Source organism: Tinamus guttatus, unplaced genomic scaffold, assembly GCF_059628265.1.
Source record: "Tinamus guttatus ecotype Peru unplaced genomic scaffold, ASM5962826v1 Tinamus_guttatus_pri_ptg000049l, whole genome shotgun sequence".
NCBI classification, from domain to species: domain Eukaryota; kingdom Metazoa; phylum Chordata; class Aves; order Tinamiformes; family Tinamidae; genus Tinamus; species Tinamus guttatus.
This window is the reverse complement of record NW_028288583.1, coordinates 295,700-318,690: the sequence shown is the minus strand read 5'-3', so window position 1 is coordinate 318,690 and position 22,991 is coordinate 295,700. Positions and strand designations below refer to the sequence as shown.

At 56.3% G+C, this 22,991-nt stretch overlaps 1 protein-coding gene and 1 long non-coding RNA gene across 2 annotated transcripts in view; both read right to left on the bottom strand.

The window, feature by feature from the left end:
• Positions 1–22,991, bottom strand: part of LOC148595876 (uncharacterized) — a 355,837-nt gene that overhangs the window by 182,717 nt on the left and 150,129 nt on the right. The window lies entirely within an intron of this gene.
• Positions 1,862–3,699, bottom strand: LOC104566833 (potassium voltage-gated channel subfamily A member 3). The gene has a single exon (XM_010213639.2). The coding sequence runs from the start codon at positions 3,697–3,699 to the stop codon at positions 2,038–2,040; it is 1,662 nt and encodes a 553-aa protein (XP_010211941.2). The 3' UTR covers positions 1,862–2,037.

The window sequence follows — 22,991 nt, the reverse complement described above, 5'->3', positions numbered from 1 at the left end:
ATGGCTCGGCAGGAAGAGGGCTCCAAACTACGCGGTTAAGCCGACGTTCCCGGCTGAGCCGACGTTCCCGGCTGAGCCGACGTCCCTGTCCACGCTCCCCGGTTCTGGCTCCCGCTGCCGTTCCCAGCGCTTTGGCCCCTGCTGAGCCCCTCACCCTGCCTCAGGGCGGCTGCCTGTCCGTCCGTCCATGGGACCTGTTGCCTCTGTGGCCACATGGCCCAGGAGCCATCACCAGGAAAATCATACGGCTGCACCTCCGTAAATCCTCTGGAGGGGGAGAGGGTCTCCCCAGCTGCTAAACCTCAACAGGACTTGGAGAAGGATCCTTAGCAGGGATGCAAAGGCCGGGAACCTGGTGGGAAAAAGCCTCCCAGATCGCTGGAAAAGGCTGCCCGGGAGCTCCGGCGAGGGCCAAGCACCAGCGCCTCTACCCGATCCAGCTGATCCGATCGGATCTGCTGCTGGTGTGAACGGCGGCAGCGCCACTAAAGCTGTCGAATACCGTCAGCATCCCGGGAATCCTGGGTTCACAATGGGAAAGGCAAAGGGGGCAGAGGAGCTGCAGGGGCTCGTGCAGCTTTAGCGCATCCAGGTGCAAAACTGCGCAAAGCACCATGTTCCCCCCCAAAAACCCCCAGCGGTACCTTAGCAGGTGGCAAGTGCCCAGTGGGAAGCTCCCTGCTCCTGGCAGACGTCCGGAGGTCACCAGCGCACGAGGAAGGATGGAGCGGGCACCATCCGCCCACCTGCCCGCTGTGGGATTTGGGACACTTTGCGCTCCTGCTCTTTACAGACTTGAAGTTTTCCGGCTGCTTTCCAGAGGCTGGCGGCGCTGGGGGCAATTCCCGGCTCGGCGCTGGCACATGTGTGGGCTCGGCGGGAGGTTTTGGTGGATGCGAGCTGGGATGCCTGGCACATGGAGACCAGGGATCTGGTGCCGCGGGAGCCAGCGGCTGGAGCGTCCTCGTGCCGGCAGCCGGAGTGGTGGAGCCCGTCCGCTGGGAGCGGGAAGTGTCTGAAAGGGCCAGCGGCAGCGGGGATGGGAAGCAGGATGCCATGACAACCTGGGGGATGGAGGGGGGGGGTTTCCCAGGAAACCGGCGTCACCACGGCAACTGCATCCCTCCGATCCTCATCGGCCTCTTCCGCTGCCAGGCGCCGTCGGATGCTCTGCGCTTTGGGCAAGGATGCTCCGATCTCCGTGCGCACGGAGCACTCGCCACCACCACGCAGCAACCCCGGCTACCGCCTCCTGCGGCCCCCGGCCCGACAGCAATTCCCCATCGGATTCAACAACTCCCCGGGGCTGCAGGGGGAGGGAATTAAGGATAGGAAACGAGGATTTGGTTTTTTTTCCTTTTGCTCTTTAAACCAGACCCCATTACCCTCGGTCTGCGGCCAGATGACATTTCCTTCATGATGCGGATGCTGCCGCGGGGCCGCTCCTGTGCCGGCGCGGCGCCACGCGGTGCTGCTGCCGCGCGGCCTCTTTGCAAAATCACCCGGGGGTTTCCTCCTCCCGCCCCCCGGCAGCGCCGCTGCGACATGTTTTGCTGGGCTCCCCACCCAGCACGCGCTCCCTAATCCAACAAGTGAGCTCAGGGAAAAGAGCCACGCGCTGCCGGCAGGGAAGGGACGGGGCGGGAGGGAGGGGAAGGGAAGCAGAAGCAAAGCAAGATGTCCCCAACTCCGAGGACACCCGAGCAAAAACCCACATTGCGGAGCAAACACCTGGTTCCAACGCGCGGCGGGTTTTTGCCACCAGCTCCCTCGCTGTTCCCTTTACGTATCCTCTTTTCTTCACGAGCTTTTTAAATCCTTTTTTTTCTTTTTTCTTTTTTTTAAGAAAGGAACAATCTAAAAAAATAATAAAAATAAAAATTGACGTATAAAACCAAGGGCACACACAGACCGACGATGGTGCATGGTCCACACAACACCGAGAACACAGTCACTTTGCATCAGTATTTGTTGTTGTTGTTGTCATGGTCGTGGGTTTGCAGCCTCGGGCGTCTGCTCCGGGGCTTCACTCTGCTCTTAAACATCCGTAAAGATCTTTTTGATGTTCGCGCAGTTGGGATTGTTTGTGGCCGTGCAGTTGCCCGTCTTAAAGGCAGCCTGCTTGAATGCACTGTGGTTGACCCCCCCTTCCTCCATGGCCAGGTACTCCGACTTGCTCAGGGTGGAGTTGCTCCGGGCCTTCCTCATCTCCTCGCTGGACGAGAGGTGCTGGCAGCTGCCGACGTGCATGTACTGGGCCTGCTCCTCGCCCTCGGTCTCGCGGTGGTAGAAGTAGTTGAAGTTGGACACGATGACGGGCACGGGCAGGGCGATGGTGAGCACGCCCGCGATGGCGCAGAGCGAGCCCACGATCTTGCCGCCGATGGTGATGGGGTGCATGTCCCCGTAGCCCACCGTGGTCATGGTCACCACGGCCCACCAGAAGGCATCGGGGATGCTACTGAAGCCCGAGCTGGGGTCGTCGGCTTCGGCAAAGTAGACGGCGCTGGAGAAGAGGATGACGCCGATGAAGAGGAAGAAGATGAGCAGGCCCAGCTCCCGCATGCTGGCCTTGAGGGTCTGCCCCAGGATCTGCAGCCCCTTGGAGTGCCGAGAGAGCTTGAAAATGCGGAAGACCCGCACCAGGCGGATCACCCGGAGGATGGCTAAGGACATGGCTTGCTGGCCATTCCCTTGCCTCTCAGCCAGCTCGGTGCCCAGCGTGATGAAGTAGGGGATGATGGCCACAATGTCAATGATGTTCATGATGTTCTTGGAGAAGGTGGCCTTGCTGGGGCAGGTGAAGAAGCGGACGAGCAGCTCAAAGGAAAACCAGATGATGCACAAAGTCTCCACCACAAAGAACGGGTCGGTGAAGGATGATACCATGGAAGCAGATGTGGAGGAGGAATTGGTGAGGACATTGGTTGGAAAGGGGCCACCATCTGTCCCAAAGGTCCCTCCGGTTCCCTCAAAGTCATGGTCGTCTCTGAACTCAGGCAAGGTCTCCAGACAGAAGATGACAATAGAGATGAGGATGACCAGGACGGAGACGATGGCGATGCCTCGGGCCGGCCCAGAGCTCTCCGGGTACTCGAAGAGGAGCCACACTTGCCGCTGAAACTCCTTGTCGGGGAGTGGCCTCTGCTCCTCCCGAATGAAGCCCTCGTCCTCCCGAAACTTCTCCATGGCCACCTCCCCAAGCTGGTAGAAGCGGATCTCCTCAGAGAAGATGTCGATGGGGACGTTGACGGGCCGCCGGATGCGCCCGCCCGACTGGTAGTAGTAGAGGATGGCGTCGAAGCTGGGCCGGTTGCGGTCGAAGAAGTACTCGTTGCGGAGCGGGTCGAAGTAGCGGCCGCGCTTGCGCGGGTCGCCCAGCAGCGTCTCGGGGAACTGCGCCAGCGTCTGCAGCTGCGTCTCGAAGCGCAAGCCCGAGATGTTGATGACCACCCGCTCGCAGCACTCGCGCTCGCCGCGCTCAGCGGGCAGCGCCGGCGCTCGGTGCCGCGGCTCGTCGGGCGACGCGTCGCCGCCGGCCGCCGCCGTCATGCTGCCTTCCTCCTCCTCCTCCTCCTCCGCCGCCGCTTCCTCGCCGCGGCGCCGGGCCCGGGGGCTGCCGCTGCCGCCGCTGCCTCGCGCCGGGCGGCCCGCGGCGGAGGCGCCCGGCGAGCGGAGCAGGCTCAAGCGCTCGTCCATAAAGAAGGGAGAAGCGGAGGGAGGACAGGAGAGGAGGCGGCTCTTCCTCCTCCTCCTCCTCCTCCCGCAGACGCCCGCGGAGAAGAAGAAGCAGCAGCCGCCGCCGCCGCCGCCCGGGCTCCCCCCGCCGCCGCTCTGAGCAGCGGAGGCTCCGCTCAAAAAATCCGCCCCCAGCCCAAGCGCCGCCTCGCTCGGCGGAGCCGCCCCCGGACGGGCCGCCCCGGCCCCGCGGGCCCCTCCGCCCGCCCGGAGCCGCCCTGTCCCCCCCGGGGTCCCCTCCCTCCCTGGATCCAGCGGGCAGCGCATTAGGGGGGTTTCCAGTCACCATTTCAGCTGCAGGCTCAGGGATCTTTATTTTATTTTATTTTATTTTATTTTATTTTATTTTATTTTATTTTATTTTATTTTATTTTATTTTATTTTATTTTACTTTATTTTACTTTATTTTATTTTATTTTATTTTATTTTATTTTATTTTATTTTATTTTATTTTATTTTATTTTATTTTATTTTATTTTATTTTATTTTACTGCATCGGACAGGGATGGAGGCGGAGCGGGTGCATCCCCACGGTGCTGGCCCCGGAGGCGCGAGGTCGCCCCAGGCCCCGGGCGAAGGCGTCGGGGGCTGAGCCGCACTCGGCGCCTCCACAGCTCCTGCCAGCGGCTTCTAATCCCCTCCTCGCACGCACAGACCCCTCGATTCGGTCTCGCGCAGAGTCGCGTTCGGATGCAACAGGATTATTTTTATGGAAAAAGCCTCCCTCACTGCAAGCGGCGCCGCTTGGCCCAGCGATATCTGCACCAAACCCACCCTGAGCTCTCCCGAAACCCTTTAATCCCATGGGCAAAGTGGGGCTCCCGCAATTTAGGGTATTCCCAGATCGGGAACAAAGCCCAGCCACGAGGCTTGGGGAAGTGTGGAGCTCCTTTCCGCTGTCTGTGCCGGAGGCTGGAAGCGCTCCGGTGCATCCGAGTCCCGCTTGGGCTTTTTACGGTGGATATTTTTAACTGGCCCAGCCTCCAGAAGGTAGAGAGGGAAACAGCTGAAAAGATCAAACTTATTTATCCTTGGAATTAGCAACAAGCTGCACAAAACACACAAAGCTGGAAAAGGAGCCAAGCGCTAAACGTTGCCGAGAGAGTCGGCTCCGCAGCGGGAATGCCGGGGCGGCACGAGGGAGCCCGCCAGCAAGGTGGGCATCCTCCGTGGCATCGAGCCTGGGCACAGCCCTTGCTCCCACGGTTGCATTCCAGCTTCGGAAAGCATTCCCTGTGCTTTTTCTGGACATCAGGACCAGCAGGAAAATGTCCTGCTTTTTCCCACAGCAGCAGGAAAATTGCAGCCATTCGAAGATGGTCTCCTGTGACGGTGCTGGGGACACCCTGCCATGGTACCTGTCCCTGGTTGTCACCTCCATCCTTGGCTCTAAACCCCATCCACTGAGTCCTGTTTCATCCAAACCCTCATCCTCATCTCCTCGCCCTGTCCCTCCTGTAGGAATTCATCTCCAGGACAAGCTCCCAGGGAGAGCAAGCTGCTCCCTTCCAGCCCGGAGCATCTCCCAGCTTCCCGGCTGGGACAGGGCAGGAAGCTCAGCCCGGGCTCACTGTTAACTCTTGCGCTTCCCTTGCATCTCGCCCGGCTCTCCTCTTTCTGCCTGCCAGGAATTCTGCCAATAAACCACTGTCATCGGGCACAAGGCTGCTTTTACACCAGGAATATTCACTGGAGACAGCAGTGCTTCCATAATCGCAGCGGTTTATTCCAGATATTTTCCTGGGAGAAATCACAGGAGCAGGATTAAATCCTTTCTCCCACCGACCACATCCCGAACACACATGAATCCCAGGAAAACATCCCTTTCTGAGCAGCCCTCCGGGCTTGCTGAGCTCCCACCCGGACCCGCAGCACCCCCGGGTGAGGAACCCCCCCGTCTCCATCCGGGAGCGCCATCCCGGCAGATGCTGGGGTGGGAATCTCTCCTCTCTCATCCTTGAATGAGCAGCCGCCTCCATTGATAAATCTGGGACAAATCATCCGTTCTTTATCTCCCGGGCTTGGAAACCTCTCAGCACTAAGGCAGCAGCAGGAATATCTTAATGCACTGGAAATGCATCATGCTCAGCGACTCCATCCTAAAATCCTGGCCAGCTCTGTGGGAGTCCAGGGGTTACAGCTCAGGATAGAGTTAGACCTATTTTAATGCCGTAAAAAAATGTGATTATCGGGTGGGATTAAGCTGGCCAAACATCGTTAATGAAAATTTTGCCCTAATGGGGATCGTGTTCCGGGGCGCTGCAAGGACGGCAAAGCGATATCCATGCGGCGGCAGCTCGCCGTTATTTTGCCATTAAGGGATAAGATTGCATCGGCGGAGCAGTTTTAACCGCACATCTGCCTTTTCATTACCCGCGGCAAAAGCATCCACGCAATTAATGTGATGGGGAGCCCCTAGGGCTGGGAAGGGCTTCTTGGAGAGCCATGGAGCATCCCCGTTCCCCCGGGAGCAGCAGGACTGCATCCCCATCCTCCCGTTCTCATGGGTTAAATCAATCCCCGATGGTTTTGGCAGTTCTTTGAGACCAAAGCACCTGCGCTGAGGGCTAAATTGCTGCCCTTCGCCTGAGCCAGGCGTTATTTTCCGGAGGGACCAGGGCTTGCAGACACGCAGCAAATCCACGGTTGTGTTTTGCGCGGGGAGCGCGCGGAGCCGGTGCTCAGCACCCGCACAGCCTGCTCGCTGAGCCGGGATACCCGAACCGATGGCTGCTCACACGGGAGCACCTCGGCATTCCCTGCCTTTCCAGGACACCAGTTGGTGCCCGGGATTTATGTGTTAGGACAAGCAGGTCCTGGTCCAGCTTGGGGACAGCAGCGAGACGCACCCGCGCTGCCACCTGCGCCAGTCACCCCAGCAACAGCTCGGCGGGCGGCAGAGGATGCTGACTCACCGCCTGCTTCTCTTTCACTGCTCACCCTTAATAAAACGCTCCGCCGGAAGAGCCTTGCCATCCTTTTCCTCTGCCCTCCCTTCCCCCCAAGAAATAAATTAAGCAACTTGATTAGAAACCAATGCATGAAAAAAAAAATCAGGGAGCGGCGACTGTTAATGAAACTTTAATTCCGCAAACGGGCTCGTTTTGGTTCAAAAGGCAGTGCTCGTTAATCCGCTAAAGTCGTTGCAAACAGAAATAACCTCAACCCCCCCGAAACGCCAGGTTTGGCTGCAATATAAATCACTGAATTATTAACAGCCCGGAGATAGCGAGAAAGGGACGGGGAAACTTGAGAAAACCTTCCAGAAAGCAGAGTTCTCCCCGCACAGGATTGAAAGTCTCTTTGCTTTGACCTTATTCCTTTTGTCTGCCGCTCCCTCCCGCTTTGCTTTTGAATGCAAATCTTGCTCCGAAACCAAATCCTGCTTTGCAGTTGCTGCTTTCTCCCCCTTCTTCTCCTGGGAAGCACAAGATGAGGTGGAGGAGAGGCACCAGAAAACAGACTGGATGCTCTTGCCAGTGTCTTGGGTTGGGGTCCCTCTCCCACTAGCCCCAGCTCTGGGTCGCTGGCGAGGACAGGAGACCTTGGTCTTCTGCTTGAAAGCGACGTTTTAGCCCACATGCTGAGCAGAGACAGCAAGAGATGCATCTCTCCTCCAAAATCTCATGAGCAGTTGGGGTGTCGGATGGTTTCGGAGGGTTTCTGGAGGGCACCGGGATGGCAGAGCCCATTGGAGGTGGATCAGCCAGAAGACCTGGCCTTGCTCAGCTGTGCTCTAATCTCAACCGTGAGGTCCTGCTGCACCGTCCAACCTCTTCCGCACCACGACCACCCCAGCAAGATGACACATCTCCCCCAGAGCAGGACCCTGAAGGTGACAGAGCCCAGCATACGTGGACATCGTGATCCTGACTATGGAAGACCCTACGCATCCCGTACGCTCCCTGTCCCTACAGCAGGTCACGGATGTCACCATTCCTGGGCAGAGCAGCCCGAGATGTGGGCAAGAGGGGATGGGGACACGGGTGACGCCTCTCCCCTCCAGCCTAATCATGTTTTCCAGCCTATCTTGGGTGCGGCAAGAAATTCGGCATCTGTTAGAGAGATAAAAAGCTTTTTTTTTTTTTTTTCCTCCCTAGCAGCCGCCTGATTAATTCTCTTTTCTGCCATTAATTCTCCTTTCCGCCGTGGGTTGTCATGAATGGATGGGAGGAGAGGCGGCACCAGATGCCTTCTGGGAGCCCAAACTGGGATTAAACACGTGGATTCCAAAGGCCTTACAGGGTTATAAAATTAAAATGAATTCATGGGCAATCTCGAATAGAGTTGAGAAGGAAACTCGGAGGGTTTTCTAGCAGCCACCTCTTGCTGCCAGGAGCTCTTCTAAATGTCTGCTAAGGCCCCTGGAAAGAGCTGCCAGAAATTCCTGTCCTGGTCCAAAGAGATCTTTAACATGACACCTGACTTCAGCACAATGTTTCCTCTACATTTTTCTCAGCCTTTATCCCATGGCCGAGTTTGCCGAGCTACATCCTACAGCTGCTCCCCAAAAGAGCCCTATCTTCCTACCAGCCACTGGGAAAGACGCTCTTCTAGCCACGAATGTTAGGATCCAGGCTCAAAATAACCCAGAAATGGAGCACGAAGAGGCCACGAGATGGGGAGGAGCATTTTGCTGCCAAGTCCTTTAGCCCTTGAGCCTACGAATGGAGCTTCAGAAAGGCAGCTTAGCCCGGCTCTGTATTAATTCTTTCATTAATTCATTTGCAATGAACAAAAGATGCAATTTTGCTCGGGGAGGGAACTTTATCTCTGCAAAGCAGCGAGGGAGAGATGGCAGCAGGGCACGCAGCACCTCTCGGAGCCAACCCCACAGTCCCGCATGGAAATTTGAGGTCACCCGTGGGAGTCGGGTTCTCACCCCGCTTTAGCACCCGCAAGGCCCAGCGCAAACGCCGTTCACCATCAGTTCAACTGTCTATTTGCTGCCCTCAGTTTTGTTGGATGCTGAAGCTTGGGAACGTCCCCCATCCCTCGGCCTCGGTGCATCGCCCAAGCCCAGCACGCTCGGCAGTGCCCAAACCCTTCCTGCTTCTTGCATTAATCCCTGCTGTCTCCCTTTTGCCTAATAATCTCTGTTTTGCTCTATTTATCCTGCCCTGCTGACCCGCAGCTGCAACAGCTCTCCCACACTCGCCATCTGGGAGTCAGGCAGCTTGCCTGGGATTTCTGGGATTTCTCCAGTCCCGCAGGCACACGCCTGGCATCGGCAGTGCCTTAAAAACCTGCCCTGGGGCTCACAATTTCACCTGTCCCCATATTTTTTTCTTTTCAAAACCCCAAATCGGGATAGGTCCTGCCCCAGGAGCATCATGGACAGCCTGGGATGAGGAGCTGAGGATTCTCGGTGGCGTTTCTGGCATTTCCATTTTGTCTGAGCCCTGGGATTGAGGCTCCCTGGCTCGGCCTGAGCTGCCCATGAAGACACAGGGAGAAAAGGGAAATAAAAGGAAATAAAACCTCTCTATAAGTAGTGCTGCTACTACAATAATGCTCCCCAGGGAGCAGGAAAGCACGGAAAACCGGGTGCGAGCCTCGCTGCAGTGGCAATAACAGAACAATATGGGGGCTTTAATTCCCTCTTCCCAAGCACAGCTGCAATTTGAAGGATGCTCTTCCCCGAGAGCAATGACTCTTGCACCTCTGCGCCACGGGATGCTGATATGATCCCTCACCAGCGGCCCCTTCCAGCCCTGCTTTTCCACTGCACGAGGACTAGCTGCATCCGACCAACCTCCTCAGCGCTCGTAGCACTGTCCTTAGTGGGGACATCGGAGACAAAACGCTCGGCTTGTATACAGGGACAATCCTTCCGAAAAGTGGAGCCCCACGGTTAAACCCAGGACCAGGCAGCCCCTAACAGGGGTGGCCGTGAGGCGGCACAAGGATGGTCGGACCCTCCGGAGCTTCTCCGCTGGAGCTGCACCAGGATCCTCTCCCGATGCAGCCGCCAGGCCCGGGGGCCAAGGCCGTGATGGCAGGCGGGTGACGCACCAGCACGCCTCTATTTTAAGGTGCAACCAGCAGAGAGTTGTTGTTTTTTCCCAATTTCCAGACCTATTTCCAGGCGTGAACGTGGTGCGAAGGAGACGGCGGAGGCGGCCGTCCCGCTAAACTGCAGCCCCAGGAGCAATGCGCACATGTCTGCAACCCGAATTATTGCATGTGCATGGAAATAAATAAAAAGACCTTCCATGCTGGTCCTGGGTACTGAAAAGAGCTTGTAAAGACGGAGTTTATGATGTCTGGGGGGCAAAAGCAGAGGCTGGTGGCGCACAGACCTCGGCTGCTCTGTTTGCTTTTCCCCCCACGTTGCCAATGTCCACAGCGGGATGGGGAAAGGTATGTGCCAGGCATGAGAAGGCTCCTTGTGCGGCGCTCCCGCTGTTCCTCCGCGGGAATTCGGGGCGGGATATTAGGTGAGGAGCGAAAACAAGCGGACAATGAAGCCCAGTGCTGCAGCGGGGGCACGCGGTGCTGCGGGACGCTGTTAAAAGCCCCGGCGAGGGTGACTTCATGCTCAGCGTGGCCGTGTTTATTTTTGCTCTTGGATTTCCTATAAAAAGCTGCAAGTTGCTGCTCAAGGGGGAAGAGTAAGGAGCAAAGGGGGATGCTGATCTAGGATCCCAAACTGGGACTTCTGCTCTTTTGCTTAGCAAAATAAGGACTTGTAAATAACCCTGCAAAAAGGTTAAAAAAAAAAAAGTGTTAAAAGGACGAGCAAAAGGTGCTCTTCTCCCTGCCTTTTCATTGTTGGGGGGACCTGCAAAGCCTTCCGTGCAGCTCAGGGGACGGAGCGGAGAGCACTACATGCCACCTGGCCTCCGATAACTGAATAAAACCACATTTATGGGATTAGCTGTGCTAATCCCTGGTAAATGCAGTTTTATTGCAGCGTGTTTGTATTCCAGAGCCAATGGAGATGGAAAACAGGGCAAGGAGCTGCGGAGCAGCTCCAGGGAGCTGGGTGGGAGCAGGGGAGGGGAATCACTACGATCCGGAGACGGACAAGGGAGCCTGGAGGGAGCGTCTGGAGGATGGAGGGAGCTGCACGAAGGCTACAGGCGCCATCCCTCCGTACAAATGCGAATTTAAGGCTCAGTCTGAGTTAAGCAGCCCCTTTTCCATAGCTCTCAGCCAGCAAAAGGGGCAGCCAGGCCTGTTCCTGGTGCTCTCCGAAGAGAGCAAATCCCGCTGGAGCGGTCGCAACGTCCCGGAGAGGCAGCCCCAGCCTGCACTTCCCTTCCAGGCCGGCGGCAACGTCTCCTCCCGCGTTAACGTGACCTGACGGGAGGTTTTTTCCCAGGTACAGCGCCTGTCTTTTCCTCTCGCTCCCCAGTGTCTTGATGGCAGCATCGGGGATCTGCAAAGGAGGGAGAGCAAAGCCAGGGGGGCTGACAGTGCTGGCAGGAGGGGTCACCCGCATCTTCCATGTGGCTCTTCGTGGGGTATTTCTACAGCCCCAAACCACAGCTGGGCTCCCCCCAAGCCCAGAGTCTGCAGACATCAGCGCAAAACAGGGTGCGGAACAGCCCAGGACAATATGGGGACTCCGCCGCGTTGACGCACCCAACAGCCCCACGGGAATCCTGGGTTCGGCTCCTACATCTGCTCCGGAAGCCTGGCAGCCTCCGTGGGCTTCCCCGCAGGAAGGGAATCCCCGCACGGTGCCAATCCCCAGCTCGTTACGAGCAGAGCCAGGGAAACCCAGCTCTTCCCCCCGGCAAAGCACTTTGGGGCTGCGCTCGGGAGCCTCGGAGCCGATCGCGGTGCCACGTGGCCCCATCGCAGGCCGCGCGTCAGTGCGGTGACGCAGGTGGCAGCCAGGCTGCCACGCAGCGCCCGCGCTCCTGTGCTCCGCGCACACGGTTCCCAGTCCAGGGAAGCCAAGTGCCGGGAGCTCCGGGCCTGGCACCTTCCCAGGGCGCCGGGAAGGCCGTTCCCAAGGGAGGCCGCGGAGCCGCCGCGGATGCGGGCGCTCCTCGGCCGGGGCGGCAGCGCTATCTTTAGCAGGGCCACATGCTGCCCGCGATTCCTTCTGCTCTATTTCCTACCTCAACGGCCGCGCGCAGCGGGGGGAGCGCGGGCAACACCGAGCAGGTTGGCGCTGGAGCTGTGACTCTGTCACACCGAGGACTTTGTCACCGCTCTCGGGTCACCGTGATCCAGCAAGGACAGAGCCACCGTCTCTGCTGTTCCCTTCACCACCCCGCAGCCAGCTCCGGGACAGGATAATCCCATGGGATCCCATGCAACAAGTGCACGGGATCGCTCACCCTCCCCATCCAGGCTCGTCGGAGCTGGTGGCTTCTGGCCCCTTTATGTTCCCAAATTGCCACCCGCTATTCCCAGCTATAGAAAATGTGCTCCACGGAAACACCTAGGACCAGGTGGTCTCTGCAGCAAAGAGCCACCCAGGTAATTGCTTTGTCTGTCTGAGGCGGGAGCTGCTCAGTGAGGGTTTCCAGGGAGTTTCTCCATCCTGGGCAGCAGGATTTGGACTCCATCGGGCTGGAGTCCAGGCTCTGCTGTCCCAGGGACGGACACCTATTGCCTCTCTTGTAGGGTAGCACTGGCAGCGGGATTAGTGGGATGTGGGAATGAGCTGAGCCCTCCAGATCACGGTCCTCATGAGAGCCGGTGCTGCGGTGCCCCAGGCTGCAACAGCCAGAGGAGCCCCCGCAGCGGAGCCGCTCCGAGCCCGGAGCATCACGGAGCGGGGACGGAGAGTCACCCCAACCACCCCGCCCCCCTGCTGTCACCGAGGCTTCCAACCACCGTCATTTCTGGGTTAGAATCCACCCAAGCCACGTGAAGCAGAAAGCGAAGGCTGGGGAAGGAGCTGGGAGCTGCTCTGCTGCGCTGCCAAAGCTCATCAGAGCCGCCCGGGGCCGCGTCACCTCCGCGCACGCGGCCACCCCGCCAGCCTCCCGCGGGGCCGCGGCGGCAGCGGGGAATCTGCTGCCCATCGAGGTGAGCAGAAACAGCCCAGAGAGGGATTTCTAACAGCAAGACTGCTCTGTCTCCAAAAAACAAAGCCTTAAATAGAGAGATGGGTCATTTACTGTCTTCGGTGAATTTAAGCACAACTGATACCGCCCCGGCGTGTGATTTATGAGAGGGGTGACAAGGTTGTCACATGTGATAACCTTGCGCGCTGCCAGGGAGCCAAGGCAGGAGCCAGGGTGACGAGCGAACGCCGCGTCCGCGGAGCGACGGGCGGGAAAGGGCTCAGGGCTCCTTGCAAACAGTCATTTCTGCTTTTTAAGGAGAAAATAAGCAGCCCAGCAGAGCCACGAGCCAGGCAAGCAGCTAAAACAGCATCAAGGAAGCAAGAGGACCGTGACGAGGGTCAAGCTTCCTCGGGAAGAGCCGCGTCCAGATTCCTCCATCTGCTCGTGGAGCTGAAGGAAGGGGAGGAAGGAGTCGCTCGGCCCTGCTGGCATCAAGGCAACGCAGGGATGAGTTTACACGGATGGAGGTGGCAGCGCGGCCCCCTCTGCCACTTCCCCGCGCGGCGGCACAAGAGAGGCCACTGCGGCCTCCCGAGCGGGCGAGTCCCCAGCCGAGCAGGGAGTCCCCACGGCTCGGGCAGCCTCCGCCAGCCGCCACCAGCCGAAGGGCTGAGGCCTGAAGCAGAACCTGGCGCCAGGCAGAGAGGAACCGCCGTGTCTTGGGGCGCTTCTGCTGAAAACAAAGTTCTGCTTTCCAGTTTCCTGCGGCAGGGGAAGGCAGGCAGCCCCGTTCCTATGCGGGACATGCGGGTCCTGCTGAGCTCTCTCGTCCTGGAAAGCATCAGGACCTTCCCTGACGCTGGCTCTGGTGCCACTGCATCCCACAGCCAGCCCGGGCAGGGGATTTCAAGCTGCAGTTTCCAGTTGCTGCAGAAACTCCGGGCGGCACCACATGCCCGACCCCGTCCGTGGCGCCGGGATGAGCACGAAACCCGGCGCTCTGACCCTTCGCACACTGGCAATAAAAAAGCACAAGGACAGGGGCACAAAGAGAAGCCTTAAGCCCCTGGAGACAGTGGAGATAACGAGCGGGAGCTGCGGATGCTCCATTCTGCTGTGCGCCCAGGAATGTGCTTGAGCTGAGCCCAAACGAAGGGCGAAGGGGGGAGGCCCCGCGTGATGTTCACACGAGAGCGCTCTGCTCTCCTTAGAAATAAGAGATGCTCTTCTCGGTTAACGACTTCACCGGGCCGAGCCGTGCCGGGGAGCCCACGCTAACGCTGTCAGCACCAGCCACAGCACTCGGGGCTTGGGGGGCTTCTTTTTGCCTCCTTTTCCTCCCAAGGAAGTGGGTTCGCAATGTACCCGCATCCCTGCCAGCTCCAAGGCCATATGGAATATATATTCCTATGGCTTCAGTCCCAGGGAATCCCTTTGCTGCTGACGGACGTGCCAGGCGGGCAATCCGTGCCCCACCGTCACATCAGGGTGGCCGTATTGGCCCTCCGCTCCCAAAGCCGCTCAAGCTACCCCCAAAAATCACCCTTCCCGAGGGGAAACTCCTTGAGCCGCCGTGGCCAAGGGGCAGAGGATGGACCCCATGCAACGAAGCCGGGAGCAGCTTCTGGAAGAGCAACGCTGGCACCATCCTCTTCCTCTCTCAACCCGCGCAGAGGACGGCTGTAAGGAGAGAATAAGGACGGCTGTAGGGAGCGGTGCAGGACCTGGAACAGCTCATCCAGGCGCTGGAGACGAGTCCTCGAGTGAACCTCCCTCTTAAACCCTCAGACCCAGGTTTACAGATGGGACAAGCAGGGCGCGAGCCTAATTAGTACTGACAGCCCGAACCACAGCCATGCCAAGGACTGCAAAAACAAATAAACAAACAGCAGCCGCTGCTTTAAAACCTCCTTGTTCAGAAGAACCCGGAGCTCAAAGGTCCCAAATTTCCTTCCCCCGGTCTTGCCAGCAACCTCTGCTCCGTTTGAGAGCGGGAGCCTGCGACGTCGCAGCGCGGAGCCAAGAGCAATACTCCTAATCGCGCATTAACAAACATGACTCACCCGTTTATTTGCACGGGTTTGTTTACGGTTATTTTAAGCTTTGTCGAAAGAATGCCAGCTACTGTGGAATAGACGGAATGAAGGATGGCAGTGTTTTTATTTTGCTTTACAACTGAAGATTTATTTTTAGCACCTTTTTTAAAAAAGCAAACCTTCAGAAGTGAAAGCGCTCTTTAATGTCGTCTAAACACTCCGGCATTGATTTCCTGAAGTCATCACCTGGGAGCCAGCCCCAGCTCCAGGTTACAGCCACCACAACGGGAAACTGGTGGCCCCGCTGTCACCAGCCCTGGATCTGGCTTGGGGAATGAGCGTCCCGGGCAAATCCCACTTCATAGACAAGGGCTTAAGAGCTGAGGCTCCGCTTTGCGGGATGAGCCCAGCTCACTCCCTGCTGCGTTTCCTCGGCCTTTTCCTTGTGGGCCACCTGCATCATACAGAATGGCCAGGTTCCATCAAAACAGCATTGTTTTTTAGGGAGACTTTGGAGTTTAAATATCACACATGCACAGCTCTACGTCCTCCTTTCTGCCCCAGAAATGGAGAAAGAGCAGCAAGATCCCCCCCAAACGCCCATCCCAGCCCTATGGAGACTTGTAGTCTAACAGTTCGAGGCAAAGGTACAACAAGGCTGTTGGGAAAGGGGCAGCTTTCAGCTCTCCAGGGCTCCTTCCCTTTGGAAGGAGCTCATGTAGCTCCCAGCTTTGGGAGAAGGAACCACAACTGCAGCAAGGCCTGGAAGGAGGGACGAGCTGGAGCTCCTCTCCCAGCTCTCTCGCGTTGTGCAGAACCAAGGTCCCTGCCTTGCTCCGTGCCTCAGTTTCCTCAACACGGTTTCTTGGATGGGGGTGCAATTCGCTCTGGATTCCCCGCCAGGAGCTAGAGGAGCACAGGTTACGGCAGCACAGGCGCTTTCCTGTACGTGCAAAGGTTTCAGTTTTGCAAACACTAATTCCTCGCGCAGCTCCCTCGCTTTCGGGAACCCTCTTGGGCAAGCATCGCTCTCCTGCTCTGAGTCATCACGGTTTTCCCCAAGTCACCGCACAGGCAGGAACCCCCGAGAAGCCCTGGGCCCATCGGGACCCAGCGAAAGCAGCATGTCCCAAAGCGCCGTCTTCTCCCCACTTCTCCCCATGGAATCGTTACGAGGGTGGTTATCAGAGAGCAAAAACGCAGGATTATCACCGCTCTGGGTGACCTCCGTTTGGGACACTCTGACACGCTGTGTCCCCAAGTCCTTCCCTGTCCCTTTGCGCCCAGGGCTGCAAGCCTCCCACACACTGGAATTCATGCCCTCCTCCTTCCCCAGCTTCGCTCCCCCTTCCCCACTTTTATCTGGAATAAATAACCGTTTGTGAACAGACCCAGACCCCTGTACACCCCCCAGGAGCCAGAGGGCTGAGGGCAGGTGACATCAGGTGACAAGACCTGATGCTAAATGCACAAACACCGCGACAACGGTGCTCGTGGCAGGGATGGTTCTGCTGCTCACAGTCCCTGCTGCGACTTTGCGGCAGCTCTCCCGGCAAATCTGCAATGTGTTTCTGCTTGAAAGCAAAACAGCCCCAAGAATTTTCCATCAGAAAGTCCTTGTCAGGCTCCGAGAGCCGCACACGCTTCCTGTAGCCGATTTCTGCCCTCTTGTGAAGCTCTGCAGAAATCCAGGGCTACGGCGGCATCTGCAGCTCCTACAAATCCCTCTGCTCATGCTGCTGGCTTTCAGGGCAGAGACCCAAACAGATTGTGACTGGCCCTAATTCAGCCTGGCAGAGATTTCCTGGGCTTGAATGAAAAGCATTAAGGACCATCACCCTCCTCCTCCACAGAAAGAGCATTACTACCAGCTCGGTGACAGCCAGCATGGGGCTCAGCCTGGTTTATTACTCTAATTGATCACTTAAAAGCCCCGAGGCAGAAGATCTCCCTCCTCCACAGCTGGTCGTGACCAAACTCCAGCTCCTTTGATCCACCCCAGCCCTGGGCTGCCCCAAGGCTCTGGGGAACCAAGGGCAGATCCATCCACCCATGACCAAGGACTCGCACACGCGTCTGCTCTTTCTCCTCACAACTCCCTGCGCTCACAGGCCAGCGCGGTGCAGGGTACAACCTTCCCTCCCCTCTTCAGGACCCTCTTCCGAGCATTGTCACGGTGGGAGCCCAGGATTCGGTGGTTTAGGAACACGCGACGCTGCAGCGAGCGAGAGGTCCCTGGCCAGAAGGAGCAGGGAGCTTGGGCTCCGATCCAAGCCGTGCGCCAGGGAGGGCCATACTTGCACGGAGCAGATTTACACCTAAATTCCCCATCTTTCCCTCTGGCTGTACATAGGGACAGAAGGGATGTGACTCATGTAGAAACCAAGAGCCAGGCAGAAAAAGGGAGGTCTCCTGGCTCGCTGTGTCCCTCCAGAAACCCGGCCGTGCTGCCCTCTCATCACCAACTCGTTTTCTTGTCCAGAAGAAGCATTTTTTGCCATGTGAACAGCACGGGGATCCTTTAGCCCCTCTGTAAATCTGTAAACCCACTTTCTTGTGCCCACAGGCTGCACATTCCTCCCATTTACAAGGGGGAAACTGAGGCAGGCAGTTAGATCTAGGCCCAGAAAGTCCCACCCTGGGGACCAGAAGAGCCAGTCACCCACCCAAGCCACAACAATAACAGAGAGCAGATGCCAAAGACTCCCTGGAGCCCCCTCTACCCTTCCCAGACACTGGGTGCTTTGCCCAGCCCGCTACCAGCCCCATCACTTGGCTTGGCAGGATGACGCAGGACCAAACCCGTGCAGCGCAGCCACCTCGTGGCCACCGGGCTCCCGAGCACGTTCAGTGCCAAGCTTTAAGCAGCCCAGATCTGCTACGAGCTCCCATTCGAGCCCCTCCAGGTAGTTTTCCCCAGTCTAAGAGGCCAGCTCCTTAAAACACAGCGTTTTATCGCCGACCCCAACGGCAGAACAACACTGCACAGCGCCCATGTCCTTCCAAGAGCCCCTTTTTACTGCTTCAGCTCTGCCCTTGCCAGGTGCTGCTTGCAGCGACACCGGCCGCGTCCCTGCAGACAACAGTCGGCGCGGCGGAGCACAGCCGGAGCCGCACAGCCGGAGCCGCGCGCCAGCCGGCGCCACCGCCGCTCCCAGACAGCCCCCCGGCCGCCTGTAGCCCAACCAGCTCCAACAAGCCAGGCGGGAGGGCGGTTGGACCATCTGCTTGCCGAGGTCTCAGCGTTGTATTTAAGCCTAAAGCACTTAAAGACTCTAAAAGCCGATTCTAGGCTTTCCTGTTAAGTATCTTCACTGCTGCTCCTACCTAACAGGCTGCAAACACTGAGCACTGAACAGGCTGAACAGCTCAGAGAAAGAGAAGTTCCTAACACCCATGCAGGGTGTTTTCCCCCTTCACTGGCGCTTTCACCCTGGAGCATCACACCACAAGACAAGCAGAAGTGACCATATGCCCAGAATGGGGAAGACACCATTAGCTGACACTCAGCTTCCAAAAGCCCCTTTTTGGCTTAAGTATCTTCCCTTACAGCTTTTGCTGTTTCCCCATGAGAAGCAGCTACACCTCACTGCACAGTGATTACTGCCTAGCGTTTAAGGGAACTCCCTTTAATAAGATGTTATTAACCACGTCTCACACCCACACTCCCCAACCGCCCCCACGACGCTCACTGCAGCGCGCGCCCGCCCGCCCGCCTTTTATAACTGCACCAGGGGGCGGGGCCTCGCTGCCCTCACTCTTGCCCTTCTCCATCATGGCGGGCCCGGCCAAGCCCAGCTGTGCGCATGCGTACGCAGGAATTGTTAAACGCGCTTTCCTCTTCTTTTTTTTAATTATTATTTATTTTCTCTATGGCATATTTTTATTTTTTTCCGCTGGTTGAGACGGCCTGAGGATGGAAAAGGAAAGGGGGAAAAAAAAAAAACGAGGTACAGAGGTGTGTTGGCGGTGTGACGTCAGCGCCGCTTGCCGCGCTGCGTGAGGCGAGGGCGAGCGGCTGGTGCAGGGCAGAGCCCGCGTCGCTCGTCCTGGGGCTACCGGGCCCCCCGGGGAGGTTGTTGAGGGGAAACTCCGGTCCCCCTGCTAGACTGGGCAGCCCGCACGGCCCTGAGGGCTCCCCGGTAGCTCTCGCAGCTCTGGGTGGCTCTAATGACTGAAGCACAGAGGGCAAAGGAGGGCTCAGTGTCCTGTGTCAGTGAGGGGCACTTGTCACCGGTGCCGTGCCAGGTTTTATGTCACGGAGTTCACACCTGGGCACAGGCAGCTCTGATATAACCGAAACTCTTCTGACTGTGCTATATGTTTTCTTACCCTGTAGCCCTGGCCTGGGCTTTAGGAGCAGCTCCCAGGTGCCTGGTTCAAAGTTAGACCTGGCTCTTTGGCTGCTCTGGAGGCTGATGTGACAAAAGGCTGGAACTTGTCAGTGCAAGGTACTGGTGACCTCAAGTCAGGGATGGACCTGAAGGTATTGACTTGGGCTACTTAAGTAATTGCTATTCAAAAGCAAAAACTCTAATTGCAGTAGAACAGTTTGGATTACTTTCTCTGATTAACACATTTCATCAAAACAATGAAAGTAGCAAAACACATCTTTGGGGATTAACTTGCTTTCTTGGAAACCGCCCATCTTGCTCTCTAGGGTTGCGTTTTTAATTCACTGGATGAGGACTAGGTGGCTAACACTGACTGAACGGGGAGCAGGGTTTGCTGTTGCTATTGGTAGGAGTTAGGAGCTCCAGAGAAAGTCCATGATGGGGGCGGTTCAAAGTAGGAAGAGTTAAATCCAGTCACATGAGGGAGTCCAGACCACAGCCTGGGGACACAGGCGGAAAGGGTAAAGCCTGGGGGCTGTGAATTGCCCTGCGGTGGAACCGCGCTGGCTTGAGAAGTCTGCGGAGTGAATTATCCTTGGCCCTGGAAGGGAAGTTGAGGCACGATGGCTCCAAGGCCCTGTGGAGCCACAAGAGGGTGCTCCCTGTCAGCAGTTATTGGCAGGCAGCTCTTAGCGTTGGTGCTGTGTCCCCGAAAGCTGCTCACCCCGGCGGCTCAGTGCCACAGCCCTGCGGCGAGGCCCTGCGGGAGGAGGACGGGCAGATGGGAGCGTGTTCCGAGCCCAGCGTCAGCCTTTGCTGCGAGAAGACTTGGCATTTCCAGGTCGGAGCTGTATGTTATGTGGCACTGGCATGGACAGGGCGCATGGGCTGCGTGTGACACGTAGCCACGCTGGGAGACAGCGTTTCCCCCTGCATGAGCGAGCCCAGACTGCTCTTCGGGACGCGCCTCGTCTCGTGCTTCTATTTCAATGCACTTGGTGCTGTGGCCAGGGAGGTGCCAGGGAAACTCCTTGATTAATCACCTTAGGCACTGAGTGCTAAGAGGAAAAAGAAAAAGCTTTTATGGAGGCCAAAAAAAAAAAAAGTGCCGTAAATAGATTTTCACCAAGATAAATTAATCTTTTACATGAGCAGATTTCAACCTGAAATAAACCCATTAGCTGGAATTTCCACAGTGATTTCCCCTCTGTCCTTAGCTTTTGTCTCTTAATGTAGCTGAAGGCAATGCCTAATTCTTCAGACAATGCCTAAATGTTTTGGATCCTGCAGCGTTGCAGATGGCTTCTGATTCTTCCCAGAAGCAGCAGGATGATGCAGTTCAGTCTTTGTACTTGAGGAGCAGGATACAGACAGGTTAAAGGCCAGGCTGCTGAATCCTGGGGGCACTGGAGGAGTGTTTCTGATGTAAATGCAAAGCCAAAGCAAGAGCTTGTGCCTTTGGGCCTCAGGCTTGGAAAAAAACGTGAAAAATATTACTAGCTGGGGAGAGTGTCTTGTTCTCAGCTTGCAGGAATTTAAGTGAACTTCCCTCTGAATGGAGCTAAACCCAAGGGCCTTATTTATGCCTCGTACAAGGAGCTGCAGCTGCTCCAGCAGAAACCCCCACAGCTTTTAGGTGGCCCTAAAGACGTCTGTGGCTCCTAGGTAGCATCTCCTGGCTGTGTTGGGCCATGTGCTGAAGCAGGTATCATAGAAGAGGGGCAGGCGTGTGGCTGGAGGGAGCAAAACTCCCCCAAATCTGAGTGGAGAATCCAGCCTGGGCTAATCTTTGATGATATCTAGAGAGAAAACAGACCCTAAACAGTCTGTTTTGGAAGTCTTGCAGGAGCTTTTCTTTTCTGGCAAACCCCAGCAGCCCAACAGCTTGCACTCAGAAACATATTTTTCAAGTACTTTTACATCAGCAGCTTCAAAATACTCCCAGTCCTGCAAATAGTCACTGACAAGGATCTCCAACCATCGTAGTATTTTTTGGTCAGCAACTAGTGTTGCTACAAGTGTAGCCTGCTGAAAAGGGGTTTCAGGAGGTGAGTCTGTGCAGCTTGGCTGAGCTCAGCCCTTCCTAGGACTCTACCTCAAGCCTCAAACATCCTGATCAGCTAAAAACTTCCTCCAGGCGCTTAAGAGTATCCAGACCCTGCTGTCTGCGGGTGTTGTTATGCATAGCTCAGTGTGCAAACATCCAGGATGTGATTTGTCTTTTTGTTTTTCCCCTGTGACAGACGACTGTGTTTTTGCACATCCAGTGGTTCATGTGGGAAGCAAGAGCAACTGCAGCTCGTGGCTAGGTAAAGCCCAGCTCATCCGCGCCACGTCTGCTGTGTTTGTCAAGGTGTGTGGCAGTGCTTGAGATCTGTCAACCGGCCCATGTGATTCAGAGTGCTAAAGTGATTCATTGTCTGTCAGAAACACGAAGAAATAGAAATGAATTCCTCAAAGTGTCTTTCTCGAGATGACACGCGTATCGGAAACCACATGTGGGCTAGGAGCGCTGCTCGATTCCCAGAATGCTGCAGCTAGAGGTCTAGTTTGGTCATCGTGGAAGATCTTTGAAAGAAACATTTTGGTTTAAGATCAGTTCAGCACTAAAACATGCCACCTCGAGGGACCAAAATAACTTCTGGGCACCCATGATGTTCTCTGCTCTGTCCTTATTATACCTCCTGCAGAGCATGGCTCCTCCTTGGCGCAGTGTTTGAAAAGGGGTAGCTGTAATTCCTAAGATTGTGAAAAATGCCATTTTTATGATGCACCATTTCATTCCACCCTTTTTGGGATGCACATTTCACCTCAGTTGGCTGTAGGGTGGGTTCCTGATTCCTTTTAATTCCCTTGATAGCAGACCCTGCTTTCATCAGTCGTTGCCCTACACTTTAGTTCATTTGAATGCGCGTTGATTTCCCTTTGATTCAAGGGCTGCTTCCAGCTGCTCGCCCGGGATGGCAGATTTGCCCCTGTGCTCGGCTTCCTCTCCAGAGCTGAGGTGACCAACCAAGAGGTGGCCAAGGAGGCCTAGGTGAGGGACACACAATGTGCCAAGCAGCACACGGGCATTTGGTTTAGTTAAAAATTAAAAAGCAGGTTTCAAGCAGAGGACAAAGCACAGGGATGCATGAGTTCTGCATCCCCTCCTGCTATGGGCAAAGAGGGGCCATAAAAACCTACATTTCCCCAGCAGGATTTCTCCATTCCCACTTGGGCCATCTGGCTCACTTGCATGGAGGTCAGCTGGGGTTTTTTTTTTTTTGCACTGCCAGCCCTGCTGAAGAGATGAGGGTTGGGTAAGGAGTGAAAGCAAGTGGGTTTACAGGTTTTCTCAATAATGCAGAGATGTGATTGCAGAGAGCAAAGCACATTACCAGAAAGGCCAGGCTAAGGTGTTTGGCTTGTGGTATGAGCAACCTAATTGTCCAGCTGCATTTGGAAAGTAGCATTTCACGTTGATATGTGCAGCAGTATTTCACATTTCTAGCTGTTGATGTGGGGGAAGAGGGCTTGAAGGCAAGTTTGAAGGAGCAGTGGGGATATTTTGGGGTTTTCTCCCTTGTCCTGGAGTTGGGGCTCAGTTTTGCTCTATCTCACAAGCTTCCTGCATGCTCTCCTGTGGCTTTCAAACTCCACGTGCCATGAGCACCCCATAAATAACTCAGAGCAGCATCTAGAGTTGACTCTTCTCAGTGCAACCCTTAAGAGTTATTTATGCTAAAGGTTAGACTAAAGCTCATTTCCACTGTGTTTACTTCACTGGCATCTAACGTATTTGTTCCTCCCCGAGTCCTCCATCCATCCTTGCCTTCCCCTTTGGCTCTGCAGGGGGATCAGCAGTGCTCATGCAACGTGTTTGTAAGGAGCTTAGCGGCCTGTTTCTTGGGTGGAGCTGGGTGGCC